This window comes from Paramacrobiotus metropolitanus, unplaced genomic scaffold (assembly GCF_019649055.1).
Source record: "Paramacrobiotus metropolitanus isolate TYO unplaced genomic scaffold, Prichtersi_v1.0 Parri_scaffold0000055, whole genome shotgun sequence".
NCBI lineage: Eukaryota > Metazoa > Tardigrada > Eutardigrada > Parachela > Macrobiotidae > Paramacrobiotus > Paramacrobiotus metropolitanus.
Genome location: NW_026570275.1, coordinates 198,315 through 222,306, shown reverse-complemented (window position 1 = coordinate 222,306; position 23,992 = coordinate 198,315). Strand labels below are relative to the sequence as shown.

Here is a 23,992-nt window from a genome sequence, read left to right as displayed (position 1 = left end):
ACAGTTTTGTTTACTGCATTTTAATACAGATTTACTGCATAACAAATACATGCCCGGTTAATCCTGGTCCAGTAAAATTATTACTTTCTTGTTTTTTTTTCAAACATTTATGTTACGGTATGCAGTATTGCCATAGTCGTTACTAACGACTCGTTAGCAAACTCTTTCCGTAAAATTTGATTAATCTTTCCTGGTAGATTGCACCATTTCAGTGTTCGCTTTCCTTATTATGAACAAAAATTAGTTTGCATTTCGCAGTAAACTTTTTTAGCGTCCTTTTCAGCACACGACCTATAGCTAGCACTAAACGAGACGGTGATATGGATGCTGTGGTTCCTCGGCGGATGCCACTCTTAACGTCCTTAAAAGTGACCTTTATGCAGTTTCGCAGAGAATATTATCTGATTTTATCGGCTTCCGCGTACCCTAATTCGCGGAGAATGTGTTGCTCAAAACGGAGTTACTACCGGTTTTTTTCGAAGTATTTACATAAAAACGGTTAACTGTTATGTTCAGCAAAGCTTCAACAGTTTTCAACAGTACTGCAAACCATCCTGTGCGGTGTTTTGCGTCCGCTGGTTCCGGGTAGTGATTCGTTTCTCGCCGGGCCCAAGGGAATTACTCAACGTTCATCTTATTTTTGGTTAAGGACTGCAGAAGGCTCAATAACGTTTGACGCTCTGACGATTTTCTACGCGGCGGAAATCGACGTTCACATTCAAATAAGTGGCAATTACGACTTGTGCCTGCAGCAGTGTTTCAATCATCACCATGCTTTTTGCTCGTCTTTTTACACTGAGTCATTCTTATTAACGTGAATACCAAAGCGGTTTTCGTTGTCGTACGTCTATACAAAGTTGTAGTGCATTGACTGCATTCTTGGACCGATAAAATAATTACTTACCTATAATAGTAGCACACCTGTCTTATGTGTCTCGGCAATGTTGTCCGTCAGTGCATGCCAAATATCTGTCACAACGTTGTCAAAGATTGTTTAGGTTCTCTTCTTCGTACGTTTACCATGAATTTCGGGATGAAAACTTTCATTTTTCTCGTTTTGTTGTCGTTTATTGTGCACAGTCAGGCATCGTTCATCCCGCCTTCCGGTAAGATTGTCGTAAATGTCAACATAAAGCTTCGAGCCGATGCAGCAGCGCCATAGTTAATAAGCGAATAATAATTAATTGTCAATTTGTCCGTAAGCTTTGTAAGTCTGCGTAGTACCATAGACTACATATTCTCGTAGAGTGGTGTTGTATGTTGGCGGACGAAATCGCACGGTCGTACAAGGCCTGCGAACGGATTATGTGCAAACCGGAGGATCTGGGAATGGAACAGATCACACTGCCGACCATTCCCAGCACGACAACGACCGGAGATCCAGCCACGGCATTGCCGAACAATCGCTCGTCGCACTCCCACACCATTATCTTGCCGTTGCCCATTCCCATCCCGGATTTTCCCGACACACCCGGCAACCAGACGCACAAGTATCACGCGGATATCAGAATTACGGTGGACACCAACCAGACATAGTCTTCCGGAACCATTCACAAAGTTCCCATTCTATTATTCTAAGATATTCCTGAATTACATTGGTCTTATATGAAGGTATTTGGTAGGATGAGTTAATGACCGTAATTCGCAGCACGCGAAAAAGTTACTTTGATGTTTTCTAACGTCGTCTGCCTAATACGTACCGGATTTCGGTATATACCATTTTTATTTATGCCGGTAGAATTTTTTACACAATGTGAAACATGAAAGTTGCTATCACGCCGCTGTCACATACCTTACATACATACGTATTTCAACATAAAATAATTGTGAATCAATAACACAGCAACACAAGGGTTTAAAATTTTGATGCGATCAAAAATTCACTGTAATTCATTATGCACTGTAATGTAATGCCTCTAGGCAGACATTGCACAAACCGGTCCAATATGAGCTGCATTATGTGCATGCACCGGGAAATGCGAACAAGGACGGCTGCTTCGTTACTGCACCAAAACACGCACAATAATAAAATCTCGCTCCATCGATCACAGTCGCCATGCAGTCTACCGTGCACGCTCTGTTTTTGGTTCCGCTAGTCTTTTTAGCAGTTTCTGGAAGAGTCTGTTGGGCGATTGATCCTCAAGGTAACCGCAATTAAAGTACGTTGCTAGCGGAACTGTTCCTTTTGACATGCTCGTCCGCGCTCTTAATTCGCCGTATCAAGTGTACTGCTTTTCTTGCCTGCTACTAACTAGAAAGATTGTTGAAAAATTTGCTTTACTACAGAATGGTGCTGTGCTCTGCCGCCAAGCGTGGCGCCGACCTACGAGGCTTGTACAGCGATTGACTGTTCAGCAACAACTCCGAGCACATCGAAGCCGGTGACGAGCGCTTCCACCACAAAAGTGGCGGATGTGATTATCACCGATGCGCAGATTACGGAGACCACGGGCAAAGGACCGCGTAAGTATTCATTAAAAGAGGGTAAATAGTAAATAATAAAAAGTAAATAGAGTATTTAACTAAAATTCATCCGACCTAGGGTAGTAGCTTACAGAATCCATCCGGTGGGCCTTTGTACTTCACGTAAAAACTCTTCCATCCATGACGAATTCGGTTTTGAATCATTTCTTGTACTTAATACGCGGTCAATTTGTAAAATCCGATGGACATAGGCGCGGAAGGCGAAATGCTCTCGGCACCCGATATCTTCGAGGGCGACATCCTAGGATACACCCCCGGGATAAAAGTGCCTCAGGAAACAGAGGTTGGAGTTTCTCAATTCGGTTCGAAATCTCGTAAACCGCTGTGTTACAGAAAGTGGCCAACAACTTCGTGAAAAATGACGATCTGCGCTGGCCGGGTGGCGTGGTTCCTTACATGCTATCCAGACAATTCAGTAAGACCTCCTTCCTCGCAAAAATTCTGTAGCCCAGCCCAGCGATGGTTTTGCAACACAGGACCGATCGACAAACAGTCGGTGCGCAACGCCTTGCAGATCTTCCAAGCAAAAACTCCTATAATCTTCCGGGAAAAGACCGACGCCGATAAGGATTTCGTCTACATTGGACCCTCTTTCGGGTAAGGGAATGGGCGAAAGGTCACATAAATTTGGGTTGTATCAATGGCTGAATGTTGCAGATGCAGTTCGTACGTCGGTCGGCAGAAAGGTCAACAAACGTTGGCTCTCCAAGTTCCGGGTAAAACTTCGCCGCCTTTTTTTTGTCGTGACCTTTTCTAGTTAAGTCTTTTTCAGGATGCATGGGTCCGGGATACGTCCACCACGAACTCATGCACGCAATTGGTTGGTAAAACGATTTACGAATGTCGCTGGTATTTTATTTTGCGCCTGCCGTTAGGATTTTTTCATGAACAGTCACGAACGGATAGAGACCAATATGTCGACATCAACTGGGACAACATCGAGAAGGGTAAACCGTTTTTGGAGGCATGCAACCAACAGATTCACAGCGCGATACAAAGTCTGTTTGTTGCAGGCCAGAATTTGCAATTTCAAAGGTATACCGATAAGGAAATTACAGCGTTCGGTAAACCGTACGACTTTGGATCCATTCTGCACTACGGAATGTACGACTTCGCCAGAAAGAAGGACACCTGGACCATCCGCCCAAAGGACGGTCCGCAATACGAAGAGAATGCCGCCAAAATGGGGCAGAGAAAGGAGCTAAGTCAGACGGATATTGAGAAGATCCAACTGGCTTACGGAAAACCGTCTGGTGAGTGCGTATTGCTGATCGATACAAACTATTAGCTCGTATCTGCACATTTAGCAAAAACAATCCTTAGCTAGAACGCGAAATACATAAGATCCTGTTTTCCTTATAAACCTTGCTGTTGCTAGATGACACCACGTGTCTGACGACCCAGGGTTGGGTGACCTTTCAAAACTCCTGCTACTATTTTTCATTCCTAGCGGAACCTCCGTTAAAGTACTGAGCGCATTCTGTAAGTACGTTCCAAACCGTTCTCAGATTTTCTTTGCAGGAAAACTTTCTCTCGAGCGCGGACCTTCTGCCGGGAAAAGAACGCCAAAATCTCTCGAACTCCGAGGAACAGGATCGAAGAATTTTTCAGCTCACAGCTATCCAGTGATGCAGCCGACCTGGACGATGACGAGAGGGTGTACGTGTCTAACTGCAATACGATAACCCGCAGTAACGTCCATAAGCCGGGCGAATCAGACTGCGATGAGTCGCTGTACTTTGTCTGTTCAAAGCGTATTTCGCGGTTATCCGAGTAAACTCTGTGTTTCACTATCACGTGTAGTAACGTGACGCAGGTCCCTCTGCGACTATGAATGCGAAGCTGCGGGATCTTGCATCAGTTTTACCATGGTTTACATCAAACAAACCGCGTTTTCGCAAAGAAACATTTGGTTGGGTGCTTCGGGCATTCAGATAGTTTAAGGACATTGTAATTGTTTGGTAAAGGCGACCATTCAAAGTAAGTACCGTACTAGCCATGATCGTAAGCGGCCCGCTACCCAGCAAATCAACCAGGATCATAATAAAAATAATAATATTATTTTTACTATTATCCTTAGGCATTCCTGCCGAATGCGCAACTAGTTACGACTAGTGGAATCCTAGTTAAATCGATTATGAATGAAAATCTGCTTGGAACACAATTCATAGCGGTATACGCTGATCAGTACAATCTCAATAAATTTGCCTCTTCAACAAATTTTGTTATCATTCAATGAAAATTCAACCTATGAAGAAGATTTGATGGCCAAAAAACCAGTTATAAACGACTTGGTAGCGCAGTTAACAGGCACGTAAATTTCTTGTCGTTCATAAGAAGCGCTCCACCAGGAGTTACGGAAACTATAAAGCTGTCCGACATCACTTTGGTTCAATAACGCGATGTAACGGTTTCTCCATTGTCGAAAAGAGGCAAAGTGACACGAACAATGCAGACGGTTTATGTAATTCCTAATATCCTGACTAAACCTCTTTTTTTTATCCCATTTTCCAAAGCAAGAATACGCAGTAAAGGCAAATCGGTGAAAACGCCCGGTCATAAAGCACGAATGGTGCAATTTCTGAGCTCAGTTAAGATTTCTTCTACATTCGACCGCCTCTTGGGTAACGAATTGATGCGATCGCACACTTATAAGGGTGCATCTACGACCAAATGCTGCAGATGCAGTTCAAACGTCCGCCTGCAGAAAGGTCCGAAAATGTTGGCTATCAAGGTTTCTGGTAGGACTTGGCGGTTAAATTGTCGTGAACTTTACAGTCGTCTTCTTCAGTATGCATGGGTCCGCGATACCGGGTTCTGGTCGGAAGGCAATTGGTTGGTTACAAGTTTACGATTTCGGGAATTTCGCCGGCACCTTGATATGTCCTGGCTTCCTCTATGAACAATCACGTGCAGAGACAAATTTCTTAATAATAGTGGTGACAATAGCTACAGAATGCAGATTATAATTATTCGATGATGGCTTGTTGTCAGATGGTTGGACTAAACGCTGGTTTCGGCTGTATTGTACATGCGCCGGGTTTGGTGAATGGGAGAAAAATCCTGTTTCCAGGACATGTTGCTGTTGACCTTTAATAAGCAGCAAACTTACTTCGTACTTCCACGGCAAATGAGCTGGTGGTGCCGGTTGGGTCTCTGACAACGCAGACGTACTGTCGAGCATCGTCGGCGGATGCATTTTCAATCACCTGCTCCTGTCTGCCTTGACCAGGCCCGGCTACGACACGCCCCGCAGCTGAATCACGATGCCAGTACACTGCATCGTCAGGTCCGTCACCGACACATTCCACCCTCACTACTTCTCTGCTCGAACATTCTCTTCGTTTACTCAGAGAAAACGAAGAGAATGTTCGAGCGCTAACTGGTCCTCCCGGTTCGGTGCCATTGCAGAAGTATTCGTCTTCGTCCTGAACTTGAGCCGACGGGATTCGGAGTACCCCATTGTTTACTGTGCTCTGTGAATTCAAACGACCACCATGCGCGCGATGCCAAGATAGATGCACTTGGGAACCGGTAGCAATGCACCGGAATTCCACTGGCTGTCCTTCTTTAACTCGCTGGAAGTACGGCTTAATCCGCAGTTCAACGGGACCAGTTGGCCACAGGCTCGGCGGAGCGGGTGCCGCCTTCTCACCGTTAGCCAACGGTTTTACTTCAATCGGGAAGGCAGCGCTTTTGATGCTCAACTCCGCACGATCAGATCCACTCTGGTAGGCGTTGGAACCCGTGCAGATATATGTGCCGACATCATGTGGCTGTACATTGTTAATGGTCAACACTCCCGCTACGTCTGAGTAACGCGATAGAAGTCGTCCGCCGACTTTTGTCCAGACCGTCGTGTAGGCAATAGGACTACGGACAATGCAACGGAATTGCACAGTGTCTCCAATTCTCACCGTCTGCGATTTCGAAGGCTGAATTTGCACTGCCACCGGAGAAGTGGGAAATTGTCCAGTTGCGATTTCTTCAACTATAAAAACAATTATACCTTGTTGCATGCACAGGTTAGCATGGTTCGATAAATACGAATAGAACCAGCACTGTAGACTTAGTAGCGCACTCATCGCCTGGAGTTGAACTGAACAGTGAACGCCAAATCTGTTATCGGGATGAAGGGCCCTGATAACTTAACAGCGTCACTTTCGTTACGGACATTTAATAAAGCATATACGTAATTGGTCCTGAATGTATCGGAAGAGGGCTTTCATTTCCGTCCAAACATCCGGTCTACCAGTTCATTTTAGTGGCAAATAACAGAGCAACATGAATGCTTAGTACGCATCAATCATACAGTGCTAACCTGATGTGGCTATTCTGTAAGATATGTTCAGTCTTCGCTCGGACATTCGCCTTTCAAAAGCGGCATCATCTAAGGAGCACTTGTAGGCTCTCTGCAATCGCGCCACATCGAAAGTGCTTAAACCATTTCGCTGACCAATTACTTGCGTGGTTATCTTAGGAACAAATGCTGGTCTGCCGCCGCTTCGTGCTATATCCATGCCGCCGTAGTGCATGATTGAATCCAAATCGTACGGAACACCGTATGTCACCATCAGTGGCAATTTATCAAAGTTCCTTGGATCGACGCCTTTTCGGATGTTCTCAGGAAGGACCGTGACGTACTCATCGCGATCGGGGCGGCTGTGCTCATGAAACATGCCGAGAGCATGCATGACTTCATGCTGAATTATGCCCGATGAAAAACAGTCAGCGTGTAACTTGACCTTTGTCGCATGCGCATGAACACGGCCAATTTCCGCTTGGCAGCTATATCATTATAAATCATAATTAGCAGTCTATAATAAATAGCAAACTCAATTTGTGTTATGAGTAAAAATCAGCACTGTATTCTTTATTTTGCACTAGTACGGTACTACCTTTTTCCCGGTTGGAAAAGAATATGTTCCCGCTCTTGTGTCCGGCTTTTAAAAGTTATGCAAAAGCTGGTACGCCATTCCATCAGTCGCAAAGCCTTTTCCACCGCTTGTCGTTGGTCCGCATCTGAAAGCAATTATTACTTTACCGCTTTCACGTTTTCAATTTGATTACCGCTAATTAATTTTTTATAAGTCAAAGCGCCGATTTTATCGGACCTAGAGTAGCATATACAAATATGCCAAGGCCATTAATTTTGAAATAAAATACTTTCGCTTGTGCTACCACACCGTGCAATTCGCGCTGTCATTGGATAATATCGTTTTTGCATACGAAGTTTTGCGGCTTATTTTGTTAACAAGTTCTGCAGTGTTTGTTTTTTACGCGTTCAGTTTCTGTAATTATAATGCTAGTAAAAATATTGGACAGCAGTTGCATGTGTTACTAGCCTGACTGGATCTACAAAAAAATCTGGGCGTTAATATATGCCGCTTTGCGCATGCTGTTATAATGGGAGCATGGAAAACGCTTACCGAGTTGTTCAAATGCGTAAGGAATGTCCTTTCCGTTGTTGGGCCAGTAATTTCCCGGAGCAAGCTGACCTGTTGCCCGCATGTACTGCCTGGCACCACCATCGTCCTCGTCGTCCCAGATTACATCATTGAAATATAAGCTGGCATCGCTATCAGATGCATTCTCTCCTACAGGTTCGCTTACTGTGACACAACGTTACATGCATGACTACTGTAGATTTATAATAACGGTGTGCAGAAACTAGGTACATGTGAAATCTCAGTACTCTCTATCCTTTTATGCATCATGAGTATGTTTGACCAGCTCGCAGCGACAAATTAACAAATTTTTTTTCTGTACTACTTACTCGTTGATATGAAGACATAATGAAGTGCATAGACTGGTTATGTGCAATAAAACACTAATCGTAAGTACATAACACGAAAAACAAGGAAATCCCAATTTTATAACACATTTTCATTACACACCTGAATATGTAAGCGATGTTACAACAGTCCAAAAGATTCCGAAGAACAATCCGAATGCCTTCATTATAACATAATTATTCAGAGGCAGCAGCTGTCTTTTCGTAGGCAGTAACACTTGCAGAATTCCCGAATATACTTTATAAGAATAGGCTCTAATTATAAATAATAATACGCAGAACGAATTAACAGCAGATTGTCTTGTGTGCAACATATGCAAGCACTATAGGTAGTTGTAAACGTGTACTTGTCTCTGTTACTGCTGCGTTGCACACGATTCTTGTGAAGTTGTTTAATTTTCGAGCCTCGATTGTACGACTTATCTGATGCGTTACTTCCGGTAACGCCAGTAAGCATTGGAAAACCGTTCGAGTTCGCTTTCACGCTTGTTTCTGCGTCAGTAATACTAAAGCATTGATACACTGTCACCAGTATTAATTATTCTTGATACGCCCTGCAAATCTCCAGGATCAAGGGGATCTATACAAGGTAACATAAAACACCCAACGGCGGTTAACACCTTCTTTTATGTTGTTTGCCCAGAAGCACTGAGAATGTAACATAACTGTCGTATATGTAATACGCTTTAATATGAATAATAGAGTAATAGCACAAAGTCTCAGATTCTCGTACCCAGCTGGTAATCGTACTAAATCATCAGTATTAACGCACACCACAACTCATGACCTTTTGCACTTAGCAACATCATACACTACATCTCCTTCCCCCGATAAAAAAAAATTTTATTTTGTATATCCGTATCGTATTGGCTCGACTCCTTATTCGCTCTCGCTGACACACGCAATGGAGGCAGGATTCGTTGTAGCAGGCACTGCTACCGGAGGAAAATTCTGTCCTCGGAGCTGGTTCCGGCTGTGGCTGGATGACAGGCTCCGCTATTGCAGGTTGCTGGTCACGCTGTGGGATTTCCGATATCATCGCCTTTGGCACTGTTGGCGATGTAACGTCGTTGGGCTCAGCTGCAGTACGCCATTCACGCGGCCTGATCTGGTCTTCGTGGCGGAACCACTCTTGGCCGTCGACCGTAACTGTCCATTGACGGTTTCCTTTCTTAGACCGCAGCTGGCCGGGTGTCCAATGGGTTTTAGGACCGTGGCGGAAATCACGTACTAACACCAGCTGTCCGCCATGGAAGTTTTTCGCTTTGGCATGCTGATCGAAGTTACGTTTATGACGGTCCATGTTGGCTTGCCGTGTCTCGTTCGCGTCTGGATGTACCAAATCCAGCGCTGTGCGCATTCGGCGCTTGAGGAATAGCTCATCGGGCGAACTTCCAGTGGTGGCTTGCGGTGTCGTACGATACCTGAATAGGTATTTCCGCAGTGCATCGTCGATGTTGGCACGGTTGTCGGCCAACATCTTGGTCATGGCGTCCTTGAATGCGCCGACATAACGTTCCGCCTGCCCGTTGGATTGCGGGTGTCCAGGCGCCGTGCGCAGGTGTGCAATCCCGTTTTCTTTGCAGTAGTCTGCAAACTCGGCACTGGTGAACTGTGGCCCGTTATCGGTTACCAGCTGTTTCGGGTATCCATAACGGCCGCACAAGTGCTCCAGCACGGCGATCACGTCGCCGGACTGCGTCCGCCGCATCTTGATGACTTCCGGCCACTTCGAGAAGCTGTCCACAATCACGAGAAACATTTCGTTGTGGAACGGGCCCGCGAAGTCCACATGCACGCGCTGCCACGGATTCTCGGCAACTGGCCACTGCTGCAACGGCACTTTCGGCGTTTCTTTTGCCACCATACTGCAGGCAGGGCAATTCTTCGCCAGTCGCTCGATGTCTGCGTCCAACCCAGGCCACCAGAAATGACTTCTGGCCTCCGCCTTCATACGCACCATGCCGGCATGTGTCGCGTGCAAGTGTTTCAGCAGCGCTGGCTGGAGGGACGTCGGAATGACCGTCCTCGCTCCCCACAGGATGCACCCAGCAACCACGGACAGCTGAAGCCGCCGTTGGTGGTACGGTTGGAGGTCCGGCGCCGCTTTGTCTGGCCATCCAGTTAGCACCAGGTGACGGCACCGCGCTAACACACGGTCCTTACCAGTTTCACTGGCGATCTGCATCGCGTCCACCGGTGTCTCACGCAACACTTCCATCTGGACGGCATGTATGGCTTCGTGCATTCCCCAATCATTGGCATCGAAGATATCCTTCGAGTGCAGGGGGAGCCGGCTCAATCCGTCAGCCTGCCCGAAGTCATCGGTGGACCGGTACTCGATGGTGAAGGTATATGCCATGAGTGCAATGGCCCATCGCTGGAGGCGGTTGGCAGATACCGCAGGAATTCCAGTCTTCCGGCCGAACACCGTGACCAACGGCTTGTGGTCTGTAAGGAGTGTGAACTCCCGACCAGCCAGGTACTGGTCGAACTTCTTCACACCGAAGACTAAAGCCAACGCCTCTTTCTCTATCTGCGCGTACCGCTGTTCAGTTTGCGTCAACGTCTTTGATGCATGGGCAATGGGCTGGTCTTCTCCGCTCGGTCCGCGGTGGCTGATAACCGCTCCGATCCCGTACTGCGACGCATCCGCTGCGAGGATTAGCGGCTTCGCAGGATCGTAATGCACCAGCATTGTAGCTTGTGCCAGCTCCGCCTTCAGGCTGCGGAAGGCACCATCACATTCTCCTGACCATTCCCACTTGACGTCCACTTTCAGCAGGGCGTTGAGGCAGTACGTCTTGGTCGCCAGCTGGTGAATGAACTTGCCGTAATGGTTGATCATTCCCAGGAAGGATCGCACCTGGGCAACGTCCACCGGTGCTGGCATCTCCATTATCGCGCGAATCTTTGTTTCGGACACATGTCGGCCGTTTCTGTCAACCACGAATCCCAAGTATTCTACCGACAGCTGAAGGAAGTTGCACTTCTGCTGTTTCAGGGTGAATCCTTGTCGGTTCATTCGTTCGGCTACTTCGGCCAGATTTGCAAGGTGCTCCCGTCGTGTTCTGCCTGTGATTATAATGTCGTCCATGTACACAGCTACGTACGGGATGCCATTCAGCAGTTCTTCCATCATCTGTTGGAAGATGCTGGGCGCTGCAGCCACTCCGAACGGCAGTCGAGTGTAGCGATACAATCCGCGATGCGTGTTTATCGCAACCAACTCACGGCTCGCTTCATCCAGTGGCACTTGATGATATGCATCGGACATATCAATCGTGGTAAATTCCTCACCGCCATTGAGAATGGCAAATAACTCGTCCGGCAAGGGCAGTGGGTACCGCTGCACATCCAGGGCATCGTTGAGCCCGGTGCTCAGGTCCGCGCATATCCGCACTGCTCCGCCTTGCTTCCGCACCACTACTATCGGCGCCGCCCATGCCGATCGCTCGATCCGTTCTAGGACGCCCAGTCTCTCGAGGCGCTCAATGTCCTTCTCCACAGGCTCTCGTAGCGCAAAGGGCACGGGGCGTGGCTTGCAGTACTTTGGCACTGCATCCGGCTTCAGGTGGAGATGCGCCTGGAACGTCCGGCAGCATCCGAGTTCTTCCCGAAAGAGATTCTTGTTCGCTTTCAGTATGGATTCTAGTGACCTTTCCTCGTGCACCTGACCAATCGCCAGTTCAGACATCTTGTGGTGTTGGAGGTTGAACGCGGTGATCCAGTCCCTTCCCAAGACGTTCGTGCCTTCCTCGACCACAATGAGTTCCATCAACCGTTCTTCACTGCCGCCGTCGCGTTTAACTCCCACGTAGCAAGCTCCAAGGACTGGAATTTCGTGTCCCGAGAAGCTACGGAGCTTCGAGTCGCACGGGAACAGGTCCGGTCGTTTCAATTCGTTCCACATCTTCCTGGTGGCAATGGTCTTCGCCGATCCTGTGTCCAGTTCAAACGCAACTGACCGACGGCAAACCGTTAGATGCACCATGATGGGATCCCCTTCTCCAGTGGTGGTGTTCAGCACGTCGTATACGGCTTCCACTCTACCACTGCGTCGCTGGGTTCCCTTTCCCGTTGCCGCACCAGATCTGCAAACTTTCGCAATGTGGCCGTTCTTACCGCATTTTCGGCATGGCTGATTGCGAAATCTGCAGTCTGCCTGATCGTGGTTCGTCCCACCGCATCGGTAGCAGGGCTTCGTCTTCCGCGGACTCTGCTGTCTCGCTGCGTTGCCTCTTCCAGCTTTCCGGATGACCTTTACCGAGGTGGGTATATCCTCCTCCAGGTTATTGTTCATCTTTGCTTGCTCCTGTCCCGTCTCAAACCTTCTGGCAAGCTGGAGTGTTTCATCAAACGACTTCAGCTCTTGTGACATAAGGTGTCTTCTCGTTGTATCGCTGTGAACTCCCGCAACAAATACAGCGCTCAGCAGATCTTCCAGTATGGCCCCCGGGAATTTACAGGTATAGGTTCTGTTTCGCAGCTGATTAGAGAACTGTGCCACCATGACTGGCTAGACTGCTGACGTGTTCTGAAAAATGATGCCCATTCTGTTGTCCGATAGGTCACCTTAATAATATGTCGTCGAATTTCTTCAGCAGCTCATTCTACGAAAATTTGGTCGGATCTTTCGGTCGGCGAGCACTGACAACATCCTCGAAGGCGCGCAATTCCAGGATTTTAATCATCAACTTCTTTTGCTTCGCAGTTGTAGTCTCTGTGAGGGACAGGTAGGTTTTATGGAGGGACTTCCATGATGTCCATTCAACCTGATCCGGGTGAAAACGAATCAAGTTCTGGTCTTTTTCTTCCGCGGCAGTCATTGGAGAAGACGCTGGGGAAGTATCAGAAGTCGACGTGGATGTATCGACCGATCCGGGCATACACTCGCTTGAGTAATACCGCCTTCACGCCAATGTCGTATATGTAATACGCTTTAATATGAATAATAGAGTAATAGCACAAAGTCTCAGATTCTCGTACCCAGCTGGTAATCGTACTAAATCATCAGTATTAACGCACACCACAACTCATGACCTTTTGCACTTAGCAACATCATACACTACAATAACCGTTTCGTTTCCAAAGATTTGCAGGCGTTCCTAAATCTGACTGCCGATCGATATTACTGGTGTATGCCGAATCACTTAATCAACAATGTCAGTCGGACAATAGGTTCGTTGAGTTCGATCTTTTGCATGGGTGATGGGATTACTTACCGGAACATGCTGGAGATGATACGATCATACGAGTAACAGTTATTACTTAAAAACTTTGTTTCTGAAATAACGATACAATCTCCCTACGCAAAAAACCATTCAGCCGAAAGCAAAGCAATTCGATGGCTGCGACAACGGACACGTGATACTAGACCTTAAAGTGGGCCATGATCGCGCTGCCGGGAAGTCCACGCGGTCGGACGACTACAGCCGCAGCCCGCAGGTATTTTTCTGATTCATAGCTGTGTATCGTCTTTCGCCTCGAGGGCAAATGAACCGTGCGTGATCAAATGAATGCATTTTTTATCGTCTAACTGGCAAACGGGTGTTTAAGCTAATATGTTTTTTTTCCATTTTGCAAAATCTGAATTTTTATAGTAATAACAGCTGACATACGCAACGTGCTATGTGGCCTCAACTATCATTCCTGATATTATGCTGCTGCGTTTCCTTTTCTAGTCCTGGGTTAATGGCTCCGGAAGGCAGGCTGAACCCTTATTCAATACTTACCGTTGTTGCGTCATTCTAGTTTTCGTTTTCTTGGTTGATAGAATTCTGCTGTGCGCTGAACGAAGATGACGCAAAAACGTATCCCAAATGCGCGAATATCGTGTGTAACGACGAGCCAGAGGAAACAACCAAGCGTGCCACGACAACAACGACAACCACGCCATCTGTACCGATGCCTCTCGTCCTGGATCCACAAGTTGTGGAATTGGCCGGGAACGACACGCGTTAGTAGTATTGCAATAACACTGTCACTTAAACACGTGTTAAAGAAGCAGTTACAGAAACAACAACTCGTTAAACATTTCCGCTTTCTCCACCGTGCCCAAAACAGAAACCGCGTTACCACGCTGTATCTCTATAGACAGACGTTGTCGAAGAAATTCGTGCGAGCGGGCTTCTCCTGAATGAGAACGTAATCTCTTCCCCAGTTCTTTTATAATGGCAATGGCCGCTGGTCCCCACGGTCCCATTGTTTCAAAAGCGATAGGTGTGAAAATATACCGGCCGTTTAAATACGAATAAAACCTAGACTTCTTCTCTTCAGCCTGCAAAGCGGCCGATCCCGCAATTGCCGAAGTAGATTTGATGTGGGAAGCGGCAACGGTATCCACGCAGGTGACATCCCATGCCAAGCACATTCCTCGCTGCCAAGCAAACGTTGTGCAGCCATCGGGGCGTCGTTCACTGGTGTGGGAAGTGCCTCGGGGTTCGAGTTTAGCTGGGATTCCGGCTGATACAAAAGCCCGACATACGATGCTGTCAAGGCCACCATGTCTTGGGTGTCTGCCGGCGGAGAAAGTGCAGGAAAGACCGTGATGAGCGTATCCATCGACCGGCTTTGAACATTTCGTGCAGTTGTGAGGTTCACAAATCCTGGCGCCGAGTCTAAGGCCTACTGAGATTTTCAGAGTGTCGTCGTCGAGCAGATTACCAATGTGGGCGGAAGGCAACGCGTTGAGCCAAATGCCGGCTTCTGGTTTTGACTGGACGAGCAGACGCGCTTTATTGACTTCATCATCCCGGTATACTTCTAGCAGGGCAGCCAGAGATACATTGCACAATGGCAAATCCCATGCCTTCTGAGAATTCCAGAATTCTGGAGCGGGCAGTTCTGTTAAATGGGCTTTTGCCTTCCACATTTCTAGCGCAACGGTGACGTCCAAAGTCTCTTGACTGGGAAGCAACAAAGACACCAGGTCGCCGACGGAGTGAATCGAAGCCAGGAAGGCTGGGAGTGCTAATTCCTCCGATCGACGTAGACCGATGCCTCCTCTGCTAACCGGGAGACTTGCTTGTCGCCAACTGGGATAATCGTCGTGATTTACCCGGACATTACACAGAAGCTGGAACAAGATCGCAGTACTTCATCGATTCGGTATAATTGCTCAGGATATTTCCAGGCGTTGCAACACCGCAACATGTAAATGATTTTCGGTGCTCCGAGACAGTGCCTTAAAAGGAATAAGGCGTGGTGACGGGGAAGCAGTTTCATTCTTTCGCATACCGCGGTCAGTGACTTCGCTTTCTCGGCAAATACAGGGGCAATCGCGTCGTCCAGCACAGGGGCTCCCAGGAGTGTTAGATTAGTGCTGCACATGACGCGAATTCCGGGATGCCTTGAAAGAAAACTGGTAATTGCCTCTTGTTGTGTACTCTCAGAACCGCCTGCAACGTATAGTTCGCACTTTCCGACGTTAATTTCCAGCCCAATCGCCCGTGCTCTTTCGATGACCCGATCGAAATTTTCCAGTACACTACTTGGAAGCCCGCCCAACGTCCCATCGTCCAGGTACCAAGCGTTTAGATCGGTATCCAGGGAGGCAATAACTGATTGCAGTGCGAGGCAAAATAGTAGCGGGCCCAATGGATCCCCCTGCTGTACACCGGATTCGGATGATAGAACGTGGTCGTCGATGAACAGTGATGAATGGTGTCCATAAGCTGACTGAAAAAAGACAAGGTATTCCGGGAAGTATGACCGCACTGCACTGAGCACTACTTCACGCGAGACCAAATTGAACGCATTTCGAAAATCCACTTTTACGATGGCTTTCGTGATATCAGGATTACCGCTAAGGAAGTGTCTGGAACCGTGAACAATGGCTTCAGCTCCGCCACGCACATTAAAGCCGAGTTGTGTTGGGGATAGGACAGTGACTGCCCGTTCCGCGACTTTGCTGCAAATGATCTTGGCAATGACACGGCGCAATGTCATTCCGACCGCGATGGGGCGTAGGCCGCCGTCTTTTTTCCGCAAGGCTAGCAGCTTTCCACCGAAAAAAGCAGGACGGATGTCAGCTGGCACTTTATCGTTCAAGGCAAGATTGAGGACGGCTGCCAGGGATTCGCAAAACGGTCCACTGTGATCGTCCATTTTTCCTCCTAAAATGTCGATTAGGTGTTGGGGACGCAACCCATCTGGCCCAGCAGCAGATCCTCGTGGAAAGCTGCGAATAGCTGCAAATACATCTGCGGCAGTTACTGGGGGCGCTGCGGGTGTATCAGCATTGGTAAGCGTCACGGGTGGAGGCGCACACACGGGATGCTTCGTTCTAAGTTCCTTTAGAGTATCGCAAGTGGTGTCTGCAACAGAGTCTGTGGACAAAACAATGCGCATCGCCCCGGAAACGGAACCGTCGTCAATCTTTTCGCCTACACGACGAACAATATCTTCATCAGTGGTTCGTTTCCTCCTGGCTTTAGTGGGCTGTGTTGCAGGAATCTCGATATCGCGGTCGAACAAGTCCAGGTTCTTCTTCACTGCAGTGGCCAACGTGCAGGAGCGCTCTGATTTCGTCTTGGCTGGGAGTCGAAGCGCTGTTGATGCGAAGGCAAACAGCTTCAGCCAGGACGGGCTATCGTTCTTGATCGCTACTTGCTGCAGCACTTTTTGAAGGGAATCTCTCGCGGCAGGTCGCGCACCGTGTGGGATACGGCGCAGCACTGTACATTAGTGCTGCGCCGTAGATAACACTGTACATTAGTATAGTATTACCGGTATTTACTTAATGGTTCTGTTTGCTTTATTTTTTAATTTTCATGAATCTTTGTTATAGCTTAGCAGCATTGCAGATGATTATGTAAAATGCACGTATTTTAATTGACAATAATAAGACTTAATTTTGTGCAGGATCGGCTGGACAAATGTTGTCGTCGTCCCAGTTATTTGAGGGCGATGTGCTGGGCGTCCCTGTTGATGCGCCCGTAAACGTTAATGTAAACATTATTACGCTGATATTTCTAAAATAATTTTTGCAGTTATTTATATATTTGTCGTGTTTTGTTGCAGGATATGGGAAAAAACTTCGTCACGAGCGAGGAGCTGAAATGGCGGGATGCAACCATCCCATACGTTATGTCGAACACATTTCGTAATGCTCGATAGCATCGGAACCTTTATACAAGATTGTACAACATAATGTACATTTTAGGTCCACGCGACAAAGCGCTCATTCGCGACGCCATGGAGGATTTTATGTCGAAGACGCCCATCAAATTTCGTCCACGAAAGGATGAGGACAAGGATTATGTGTACATCGGACCCGGCTTTGGGTAAGCACCAATAAAGTTTGCCAGATCAAAAATGCTGTAGCAAAATATACCTCTGTAACTGTAGACTCTAAGTAATCAGTGGTGTGTAGGGGCAGCCGTGCTTTTAATTCTGAAATAAATAAATGTCTTTACAGATGCTCCTCATATATCGGCCACTTGGGAGAAAAACAAGTCATGTCTCTTCACGTACCAGGTACAGTACTTTGCCATACGATTCGGTTACACATTACCGAGACGGTTTTATTTGCAGGTTGCATGAAAAAGGGCGTTGTACAGCACGAGCTAATGCATACCACCGGTAAAATTATATTTGTTGAAGCACCTCTCTAGATGGGTGACCCGACTGTTTTCACCTCTCAGGATTTTACCATGAACAAGCTCGTACAGACAGAGACAATTACGTGGAAATAAACTGGAGCAATATCCGCCAAAGTAAGAAAAAGCAGGTCGGGAGGGATACAGTGAGATGTGTCTCCAATACCAGACCACATCATCAGCTGCAAACGTATAGCTAGTCGGATTTGAGCGGGAACCTGGGCTTCCTGTAAAAATATATCGTTCGAACACGTATTTGAATTTACGGAATTAAATTGAACAGCTTTTTGAAGGTTTCTTGCTTCATACAAGCTACGAGTACCTTCATATTATAGTATGTTTTTCGTTACGATAGGAAGCAACCAATACTTTCTGTTGCAGTCGATCGGAGCCAGTTTCGCAGCTACGCAGACAAGGATATCACGGCATTTGGTCGACCGTACGATTTTGCTTCTGTACTGCATTATGGGATGTACGATTTCGCCATCGACCCGGAGGAGTGGACCATCCGACCGCGACAAAATGCCTCGCGTCTGCCCGGCGCCGATGTCATGGGACAACGCGAAGCGCTCAGCGAGACCGATGTGGAGAAGATCAAGCTGGCCTACCCGGAAAACAAAGGTGCAGATCGCTCGCATCGACGCAAATCCTAGCGTTTTTTGCGAATACACGATAAACTCGTAAAGGTCACTGGCGACAGTCGAAGATGTGTTCAAAAGTGAAGTATCTTTCCAGGTAAATCTTGTCCTTCGACCGAGGGCTGGGCGGCCTACAAGAAATTCTGCTACTTTTTCTCCTTTCTGTCCAACGGCACAACGAGGTACTGTTGAAGTATGATTTTGCTTGCGGTACAAAAATGCGGTACGCTCATCAGGGTATATTTTGCAGGAAACCGTTCGCCAATGCCAATCTGTTTTGTCGGCAAAATGGCGCCAGGTTAGCGCCCGATCCCGAGGAAGGCGTTACTGTGTTTTTTCAAGCGCAGTTCGCCTTAGCCAACGCCCTGCCGAGCAGCACCAGGGTCTACGTAGCCAGCTGCAATACGATTACACCTGAGAACATCGAGGAATCTCAGGAGTCTGATTGCTTGGATAAGCTGGACTTTATCTGTGTAAAGCGTGTTGCTGTCTAAGCGACAGCGTGTGTCTGCGCAAATTGTGAAATAATGGATGATATACTACTGTACACAAACGGGGTGTGTCACTGATTCACTGCTTGGTATCTGTATATATCCAAAGGTCACCCTTGAAGTTGAAGTCACTACATGTATATTCCGACTCCCGGCTGGTTAAAAATGCCGTATGAACAACCGCCCTTGTTGGCGACTGCTAGCTTGTTAGCTGAGCTCGATCTGACTGCTTTTCGAATTTTTCTATTGTCCGGCGTAGCATCGGGTATACGTACTGACTTCGCCGACCAAAAGCAGAATTTAAAAATTTGGTATCCAGTAACTCCGCTTGCTCAATCACCGATCACCGCAATTACTTAGTAAATTTTCATAAACATTAGATCTAGAGTCGCGATTAGCGAACGCATGTGGTGCTTTACAGGTATGATATTTAGATAACTTACTATATTTGTACTGTAATCGTCTGCATAAGTGGGTACACAGCCCGAACACATTTCACACGCTCGCTGCAAGCGAATCAGCCAATAGCGTTGCCGTTTCTGAGACGGAATGAAACTTCAATATCTTCATATAACTATTGCAATCTTGCAGATGGTATCGGTTGTTTTGCGTTATATGAACTAGGAAGTATATTTGAGTACCTAGTATTGTGCACACCGCGAAAAACCACCACTGTGGAGACGACCCTGCCGTTTCTATGAGCCCGTGTAGCAATGCACCGCATACATAAATTCAATGGTTGTCATGACAATATTCTATCCGAAGGGAAAATGTCTTAATCGGCCCGCTTCTGACACCATCCCAAAGCAACGGATTTCCGTAGCTGTGTACAGTGGTAGCAAAATCGGAAAATGGGGTGCGGCTGCTACCTGACCGTCAGTTTGGCCTTGTGCTGGTATACAACAGGCTGCTCGGTAACAAAAGGTCTCCATCGAAGAGAAAGTAAGCAAATCTTTCGCTACACTAGAGCAGACTGCAAAGCTGTCCGTAACTATTACATCTCGACTAGCCTGTGACCTTTAGCTTGTAGGGGTTGCGATTTTTGTAAGATTCACCACTAGAGTCCCTGTCAAAAATTGTGCCCACATAACAATTACATTAACACCTCTTTGGGAACATTTCCATCGACTTCTATGTTTTTCTAACTCGTTCCGTTTTATTCGAAATTTACTCTGACGGCGCTTGAACACAGTAAAGCGAATGTTCGAGATTAAATAACGCTCTTCATAGTTAAAAACATTTTCTGTTTTGGTGAGTGTCATAAGTATAATAGTATATAATCAGAAATCTGGACAATAACCTGAAACTTGTGTTTGTAGTAATGCAGCAGCTGCATCAAGCATTCGCCAAACACCAAAACGGCACGGTGCATCTGGGCAACCTAACCATAACGACCCCAGCTCCGGTGTATTCGCTGGACAATAACGTAGTAATAAGAGCTGCCGAAAGAACGGCGATAACGCTAAAGTGTCGTGACCATCGTATTGTACCGAAAACGGAGGGAACCAACCGGTTTGCTGTACGATTCAACGGAGTAGAACACGGTGAGTTCGGCCCCAGTCAGCCCATGGTTCCACTACCCATGACCACATGTGGGTGCTTGCCACCCGATGCGGCTGTTGGAGCTTACCATGCCACCATTTACAATTTAACGTCGGCCGATGTGCACCTACTGAATTTCAGCAACGCCAACGGCGGCCAGTACGAGTGTGTGTGGTACAACGGGGGCGACGCTGGTTACGTTAGTCAGCGCTACCTGGTCAGTTCCCTGTTGACTGCTCAAGAGGTCTTCACTCCGCCGCTGCGTAACATCTCGGCCAAGGTAGGCGAAAGCGTGGAGTTACGCTGCTGGGTAAAATTCGACGCCATGATGGGTGGGATGATGGGACGATTCCTGTGGATCAGTGAGAAGGACGTGTTGTCCGCGAGCGGCTTCGAGCAGCTGCAACACATCGTGCGCCGACGGGACGGCATCTCCGTGCATTACAAATCTGACGCTAATTGCACCTGCTACGTAGCACTGAAGATTCCGGCCGTTCGGCGGGATGATGCCGGATCGTATCAATGTTGGTTTAAAGCAGATGATATCTTTGATGAGTGGCTGGTGCAAAGCGCGTTTCTTACGGTGACGTGACAGTGGGTTGGTCTGCTACTGTTGGCCAACAAATTTGAAGGAGTGGCAAACCGCATGATCAAGCAGTTTTGGAAAAGATGATTTATTCGCCAAAGATATGCCGTTGTATTTAGTATTAACGTGTTTCTGGGGTGCCGCTTGCACTGATTTGTTCTTGTGGAGGCATCCCGTTGTTAGTGCTGGTTTTAACTGTTTAACTGACTTAGCTGCTGGTGACATGGTGACTTGGTGACATTAAATTGGGTATGCTTTAATTGTTTTTTCTTGTGCTGCAGATAACGAAAAACGTTCAAGGTGGTTTGGTTTGCTACAGAAAACAGCATGTTACTTGCCCCGAGTTGTGAATAACAATTAAGAGGGTATAGACAGCGATGGTCGGGTGGTCCATGCTGTGACACATAAGGAGAACCACCACTCAAAAAAAAAACGTAACTGCATACGAAAATTTTACGCCTTACAAGGGCAGCTGCAGACTGTATTAGACTGTTGATGACCGTAGTCCGTAGCATTCGCAATGAGCGATTGCTGGCACAGGTATTTGGTGTCATCATGGAAATACTAGCAATATCCAGGGACTCGGCGGGACGTCCACATAAAGTAGTTTTTTATGTAAGCTGTGTATAACCTCCTGGAAATCTGTTGTTCTGCGTTGCGGGGATTAGGAAGGATGTGAGTACAGCAGTATTGTGCACAACGCGAAAAACCACCATTGTGAGACGACACTGCCGTTTTTATGAGCCAGTTGCCATGACAATGTCTTATCCGCATAATAAACGCCTTAATTGGTCCACTTCAGCTACTTTCCCAACGCATTTCGGTAGATATCTACACTTTACAGTGACAGCAAAGTCGGAGCATGGGGTGGGGCTGCTGCCTGGCCGTCAGTTTGACCTTGTGTTGGTGTAGTACAACAGCAGGGCAGTCGGGTAAAAAAACAAGGTCGTCACGGCGCGAAAATCTGCAAACGATTTGATAGATAAACCAGAATTCTGGAATGGGTTTCCAGTTTACCCGTCCGTGCCACCGTTGCGCTTCGTCGTCGAAGCGCAACCATTACCCAAACTTGTTGTTGTCTCGTGCACAGATCAACGAAAATCCTGAGTTTTGTACCAAAAGTACATCCACCGACCCAGATTTACACCCCGAACTCAAATTACTTTTTCGACATAATACCAGATTTACAACATTACAATAATATCATAATGAATTTTGCAATTCCACTTCGTGGTTCAGTTTCTTTCTTGACACGGAAGCATACTCGCCTTACGATTGGACGATAATTTTTTCGCTGAGTCTTGGATAGTTTTTATGCTTTTCTTCGTTACCCGACGCGCATTGGTTACCCAAATGCCACTGACCTGTACCACTGACGACGCATCGACATAGAAAAGCAAATGTCCGGTGTAAAAACGATCTTCGTAGTTGAAAAGCACTTTTTTTATTGTTAAGATGTTTAGGCACCGAGTCGCCGTTTCCTTGAATTTATGTGTTTTCAAATTTCTCTATTTTAGAGGAAAGATAACTACTTTTAGTACAAACGTTTTGGTTAATCATTTCTGATTGGTAGTAAATAAAAAAATCTGGATAATAAATTGAATCTATTTGTTTGTACTTGTAGTATTGCAACAGCTGCATGAAGCGTTCTCCAGACACCAGAACGGAACGGCGGATCTAGGCAACCTAACCCTAACGTCCACAGCGCCGGTTTTTTCGTTGGACAATAATATAGTTATAAGAGCTCCCGAGAGATCGCCGATGACGCTTAAGTGTCATGACCATCGTATTGTACCGAGAACGAAAGAAACCAACCGGTTTGCTATACGCTTTAACGGAGTAGAACACAGCAAACTGGGTCGGAGTCATCCCGTCGTTCCAGGACGTCTCACCACGTGTGGATGCTTACCATCCGGTGCGGTGGCGGGAGAATTCCGTGCTACGATCTACAATTTAACATCGGCCGATGTGCACCTACTGAATTTCAGCAACGCCAACGGCGGCCAGTACGAGTGTGTGTGGTACAACGGTGACGACGACGGTTACGTCAGTCAGCGCTACCTGGTCAGTTCCCTGTTGACCGCTCAAGAAGTCTTCGCTCCGCCCTTGCGCAATGTCTCCGCCAAAGTGGGCGAAAGCGTGGAATTACGCTGCTGGGTGAAATTTGACGCAGTGATTGGCGGGCTGATGGAACGATTCCTTTGGGTTAACGAGCAGGATGTGTTGTCCGCGGGCGGCTTCGACCGCTTGCACATCGTGCGGCGGAGGGACGGCATCACGGTGGACTACCTCTCTGATGCTCAGTGCACGTGCTACGTGGCGCTGACGATTCCGGCCGTTCGGCGGGATGATGCTGGATGGTATCAGTGCTGGTTTAATGCCGACGATGTCTTTAATGAGTAGCTGGTGCAAAGGGCGTTTCTAACGGTGACATGACGGTGGGGGCCTGGGCGGGTTTGGTGCAGTGGGCGAACAAATTTGGAGGAGTGGTAAATGTTATGCTCAAGCTTTGGAGTTACAAAGTATTAAGGCAGTCACATTCGGCATAATACCAGATAGTTAATTCTGTACTTTCCAAAAAGAAAAGTTTTTAAAAAAATGCCGTAATAAAAAGTACTAACGTCTTTTTAGGTGGTTACCGTTTGAGATCTGTACTCTTATACATGCATAAAATGCAACTTCTACGATGTGAAATTTGCTGAATTTTTATTCTCGCTACTTACTAGCATCGAGCGCAGAAAAACCACAATCAAAAGTTTAATCAAAAGGGTTTACAGTAGCTCGTCCGCGGACTGGCAAGTCACCGCAAGTGGCAGACTTAACTTCCCAGCCGATGCTGGGAAATACCGAATCAT

At 47.1% G+C, this 23,992-nt stretch overlaps 6 protein-coding genes across 11 annotated transcripts; 4 read left to right on the top strand and 2 right to left on the bottom strand.

Annotated features, from left to right (window-relative positions):
- The first annotated feature begins 845 nt into the window (after positions 1-845).
- On the top strand, positions 846-1,955 carry LOC129592745 (uncharacterized). 2 transcript variants are annotated; one of them, XR_008691007.1, is made up of 3 exons: positions 846-1,106; positions 1,247-1,611; positions 1,921-1,955. XR_008691007.1 is itself a non-coding variant. In XM_055488859.1 (2 exons), exons 1-2 carry the CDS (start codon positions 929-931, stop codon positions 1,534-1,536), a joined length of 468 nt encoding a protein of 155 aa, XP_055344834.1. In that variant the 5' UTR covers positions 852-928; the 3' UTR covers positions 1,537-1,863. The 2 variants fall into 2 exon arrangements, 1 of the variants encoding a protein (XP_055344834.1); XM_055488859.1 differs by lacking the exon at positions 1,921-1,955 and having other exon boundaries at positions 852-1,106; positions 1,247-1,863.
- Positions 1,956-1,998: 43 nt separating this feature from the next.
- On the top strand, positions 1,999-4,274 carry LOC129592744 (hatching enzyme 1.2-like). 2 transcript variants are annotated; one of them, XM_055488856.1, is made up of 11 exons: positions 1,999-2,144; positions 2,287-2,463; positions 2,676-2,767; positions 2,818-2,899; positions 2,961-3,081; positions 3,142-3,200; positions 3,257-3,304; positions 3,360-3,431; positions 3,498-3,737; positions 3,863-3,950; positions 4,006-4,274. In XM_055488856.1, exons 1-11 carry the CDS (start codon positions 2,057-2,059, stop codon positions 4,259-4,261), a joined length of 1,323 nt encoding a protein of 440 aa, XP_055344831.1. In that variant the 5' UTR covers positions 1,999-2,056; the 3' UTR covers positions 4,262-4,274. The 2 variants fall into 2 exon arrangements, with proteins under 2 accessions (XP_055344831.1, XP_055344832.1); XM_055488857.1 differs by having other exon boundaries at positions 2,064-2,159.
- A 159-nt stretch (positions 4,275-4,433) lies between these two features.
- On the bottom strand, positions 4,434-8,601 carry LOC129592723 (zinc metalloproteinase nas-15-like). Of its 3 annotated transcripts, none has more exons than XM_055488826.1 (6): positions 8,382-8,601; positions 7,914-8,096; positions 7,383-7,506; positions 6,806-7,272; positions 5,597-6,475; positions 4,434-5,380 (listed from the first exon to the last, which is right to left on the bottom strand). In XM_055488826.1, the coding sequence occupies exons 1-6, from the start codon at positions 8,590-8,592 to the stop codon at positions 5,325-5,327; spliced, it is 1,920 nt and encodes a 639-aa protein (XP_055344801.1). In that variant the 5' UTR covers positions 8,593-8,601; the 3' UTR covers positions 4,434-5,324. The 3 variants fall into 3 exon arrangements, with proteins under 3 accessions (XP_055344801.1, XP_055344802.1, XP_055344800.1); XM_055488827.1 differs by having other exon boundaries at positions 4,434-5,574; positions 5,868-6,475; XM_055488825.1 differs by having other exon boundaries at positions 4,434-5,378; positions 7,914-8,081.
- Positions 8,602-8,786: 185 nt separating this feature from the next.
- On the top strand, positions 8,787-19,331 carry LOC129592738 (zinc metalloproteinase nas-4-like). 2 transcript variants are annotated; one of them, XM_055488849.1, is made up of 13 exons: positions 8,787-8,867; positions 13,373-13,726; positions 13,882-13,985; positions 14,055-14,237; positions 17,144-17,229; positions 17,303-17,384; positions 17,445-17,565; positions 17,700-17,758; positions 17,816-17,863; positions 17,926-17,997; positions 18,262-18,501; positions 18,616-18,700; positions 18,769-19,331. In XM_055488849.1, the coding sequence occupies exons 3-13, from the start codon at positions 13,910-13,912 to the stop codon at positions 19,010-19,012; spliced, it is 1,296 nt and encodes a 431-aa protein (XP_055344824.1). In that variant the 5' UTR covers positions 8,787-8,867; positions 13,373-13,726; positions 13,882-13,909; the 3' UTR covers positions 19,013-19,331. The 2 variants fall into 2 exon arrangements, with proteins under 2 accessions (XP_055344824.1, XP_055344823.1); XM_055488848.1 differs by lacking the exons at positions 8,787-8,867; positions 13,373-13,726 and having other exon boundaries at positions 13,794-13,985.
- Positions 8,817-12,659, bottom strand: LOC129592752 (uncharacterized protein K02A2.6-like). Its single transcript, XM_055488865.1, has 2 exons — positions 9,510-12,659; positions 8,817-8,858 (listed from the first exon to the last, which is right to left on the bottom strand). Exons 1-2 carry the CDS (start codon positions 12,657-12,659, stop codon positions 8,817-8,819), a joined length of 3,192 nt encoding a protein of 1,063 aa, XP_055344840.1.
- Positions 19,332-19,813: 482 nt separating the features above from the next.
- Positions 19,814-21,408, top strand: LOC129592760 (uncharacterized). Its single transcript, XM_055488873.1, has 2 exons — positions 19,814-19,951; positions 20,329-21,408. The coding sequence occupies exons 1-2, from the start codon at positions 19,861-19,863 to the stop codon at positions 21,141-21,143; spliced, it is 906 nt and encodes a 301-aa protein (XP_055344848.1). The 5' UTR covers positions 19,814-19,860; the 3' UTR covers positions 21,144-21,408.
- The last annotated feature ends 2,584 nt before the right edge of the window (positions 21,409-23,992 follow it).

What these genes read in the sequence shown, in the direction of transcription:
- LOC129592745 (XM_055488859.1), top strand. Translation starts at nt 929, where the DNA reads ATGTGTCTCGGCAATGTTGTCCGTCAGTGCATGCCAAATATCTGTCAC. An exon ending in ATCGTTCATCCCGCCTTCCG is followed by an intron (nt 1,107 to 1,246) that starts GTAAGATTGTCG and finishes ATATTCTCGTAG; the next exon opens with AGTGGTGTTGTATGTTGGCG.
- LOC129592744 (XM_055488856.1), top strand. Translation starts at nt 2,057, where the DNA reads ATGCAGTCTACCGTGCACGCTCTGTTTTTGGTTCCGCTAGTCTTTTTA. An exon ending in GACCACGGGCAAAGGACCGC is followed by an intron (nt 2,464 to 2,675) that starts GTAAGTATTCAT and finishes CGATGGACATAG; the next exon opens with GCGCGGAAGGCGAAATGCTC. An exon ending in CGAACTCATGCACGCAATTG is followed by an intron (nt 3,305 to 3,359) that starts GTTGGTAAAACG and finishes GCCTGCCGTTAG; the next exon opens with GATTTTTTCATGAACAGTCA.
- LOC129592723 (XM_055488825.1), bottom strand. Translation starts at nt 8,592, where the DNA reads ATGTTGCACACAAGACAATCTGCTGTTAATTCGTTCTGCGTATTATTA. An exon ending in AACATCGCTTACATATTCAG is followed by an intron (nt 8,082 to 8,381) that starts GTGTGTAATGAA and finishes GCGAACCTGTAG; the next exon opens with GAGAGAATGCATCTGATAGC. An exon ending in CTTTTCCAACCGGGAAAAAG is followed by an intron (nt 7,273 to 7,382) that starts GTAGTACCGTAC and finishes ATAATGATATAG; the next exon opens with CTGCCAAGCGGAAATTGGCC.
- LOC129592752 (XM_055488865.1), bottom strand. Translation starts at nt 12,659, where the DNA reads ATGTCACAAGAGCTGAAGTCGTTTGATGAAACACTCCAGCTTGCCAGA. An exon ending in ATGGCGGACAGCTGGTGTTA is followed by an intron (nt 8,859 to 9,509) that starts GTACGTGATTTC and finishes TACCTTGTATAG; the next exon opens with ATCCCCTTGATCCTGGAGAT.
- LOC129592738 (XM_055488849.1), top strand. Translation starts at nt 13,910, where the DNA reads ATGTGGCCTCAACTATCATTCCTGATATTATGCTGCTGCGTTTCCTTT. An exon ending in TGGGTTAATGGCTCCGGAAG is followed by an intron (nt 13,986 to 14,054) that starts GCAGGCTGAACC and finishes CTTGGTTGATAG; the next exon opens with AATTCTGCTGTGCGCTGAAC. An exon ending in GGCCTACCCGGAAAACAAAG is followed by an intron (nt 18,502 to 18,615) that starts GTGCAGATCGCT and finishes GTATCTTTCCAG; the next exon opens with GTAAATCTTGTCCTTCGACC.
- LOC129592760 (XM_055488873.1), top strand. Translation starts at nt 19,861, where the DNA reads ATGGGGTGCGGCTGCTACCTGACCGTCAGTTTGGCCTTGTGCTGGTAT. An exon ending in AGGTCTCCATCGAAGAGAAA is followed by an intron (nt 19,952 to 20,328) that starts GTAAGCAAATCT and finishes TTGTGTTTGTAG; the next exon opens with TAATGCAGCAGCTGCATCAA.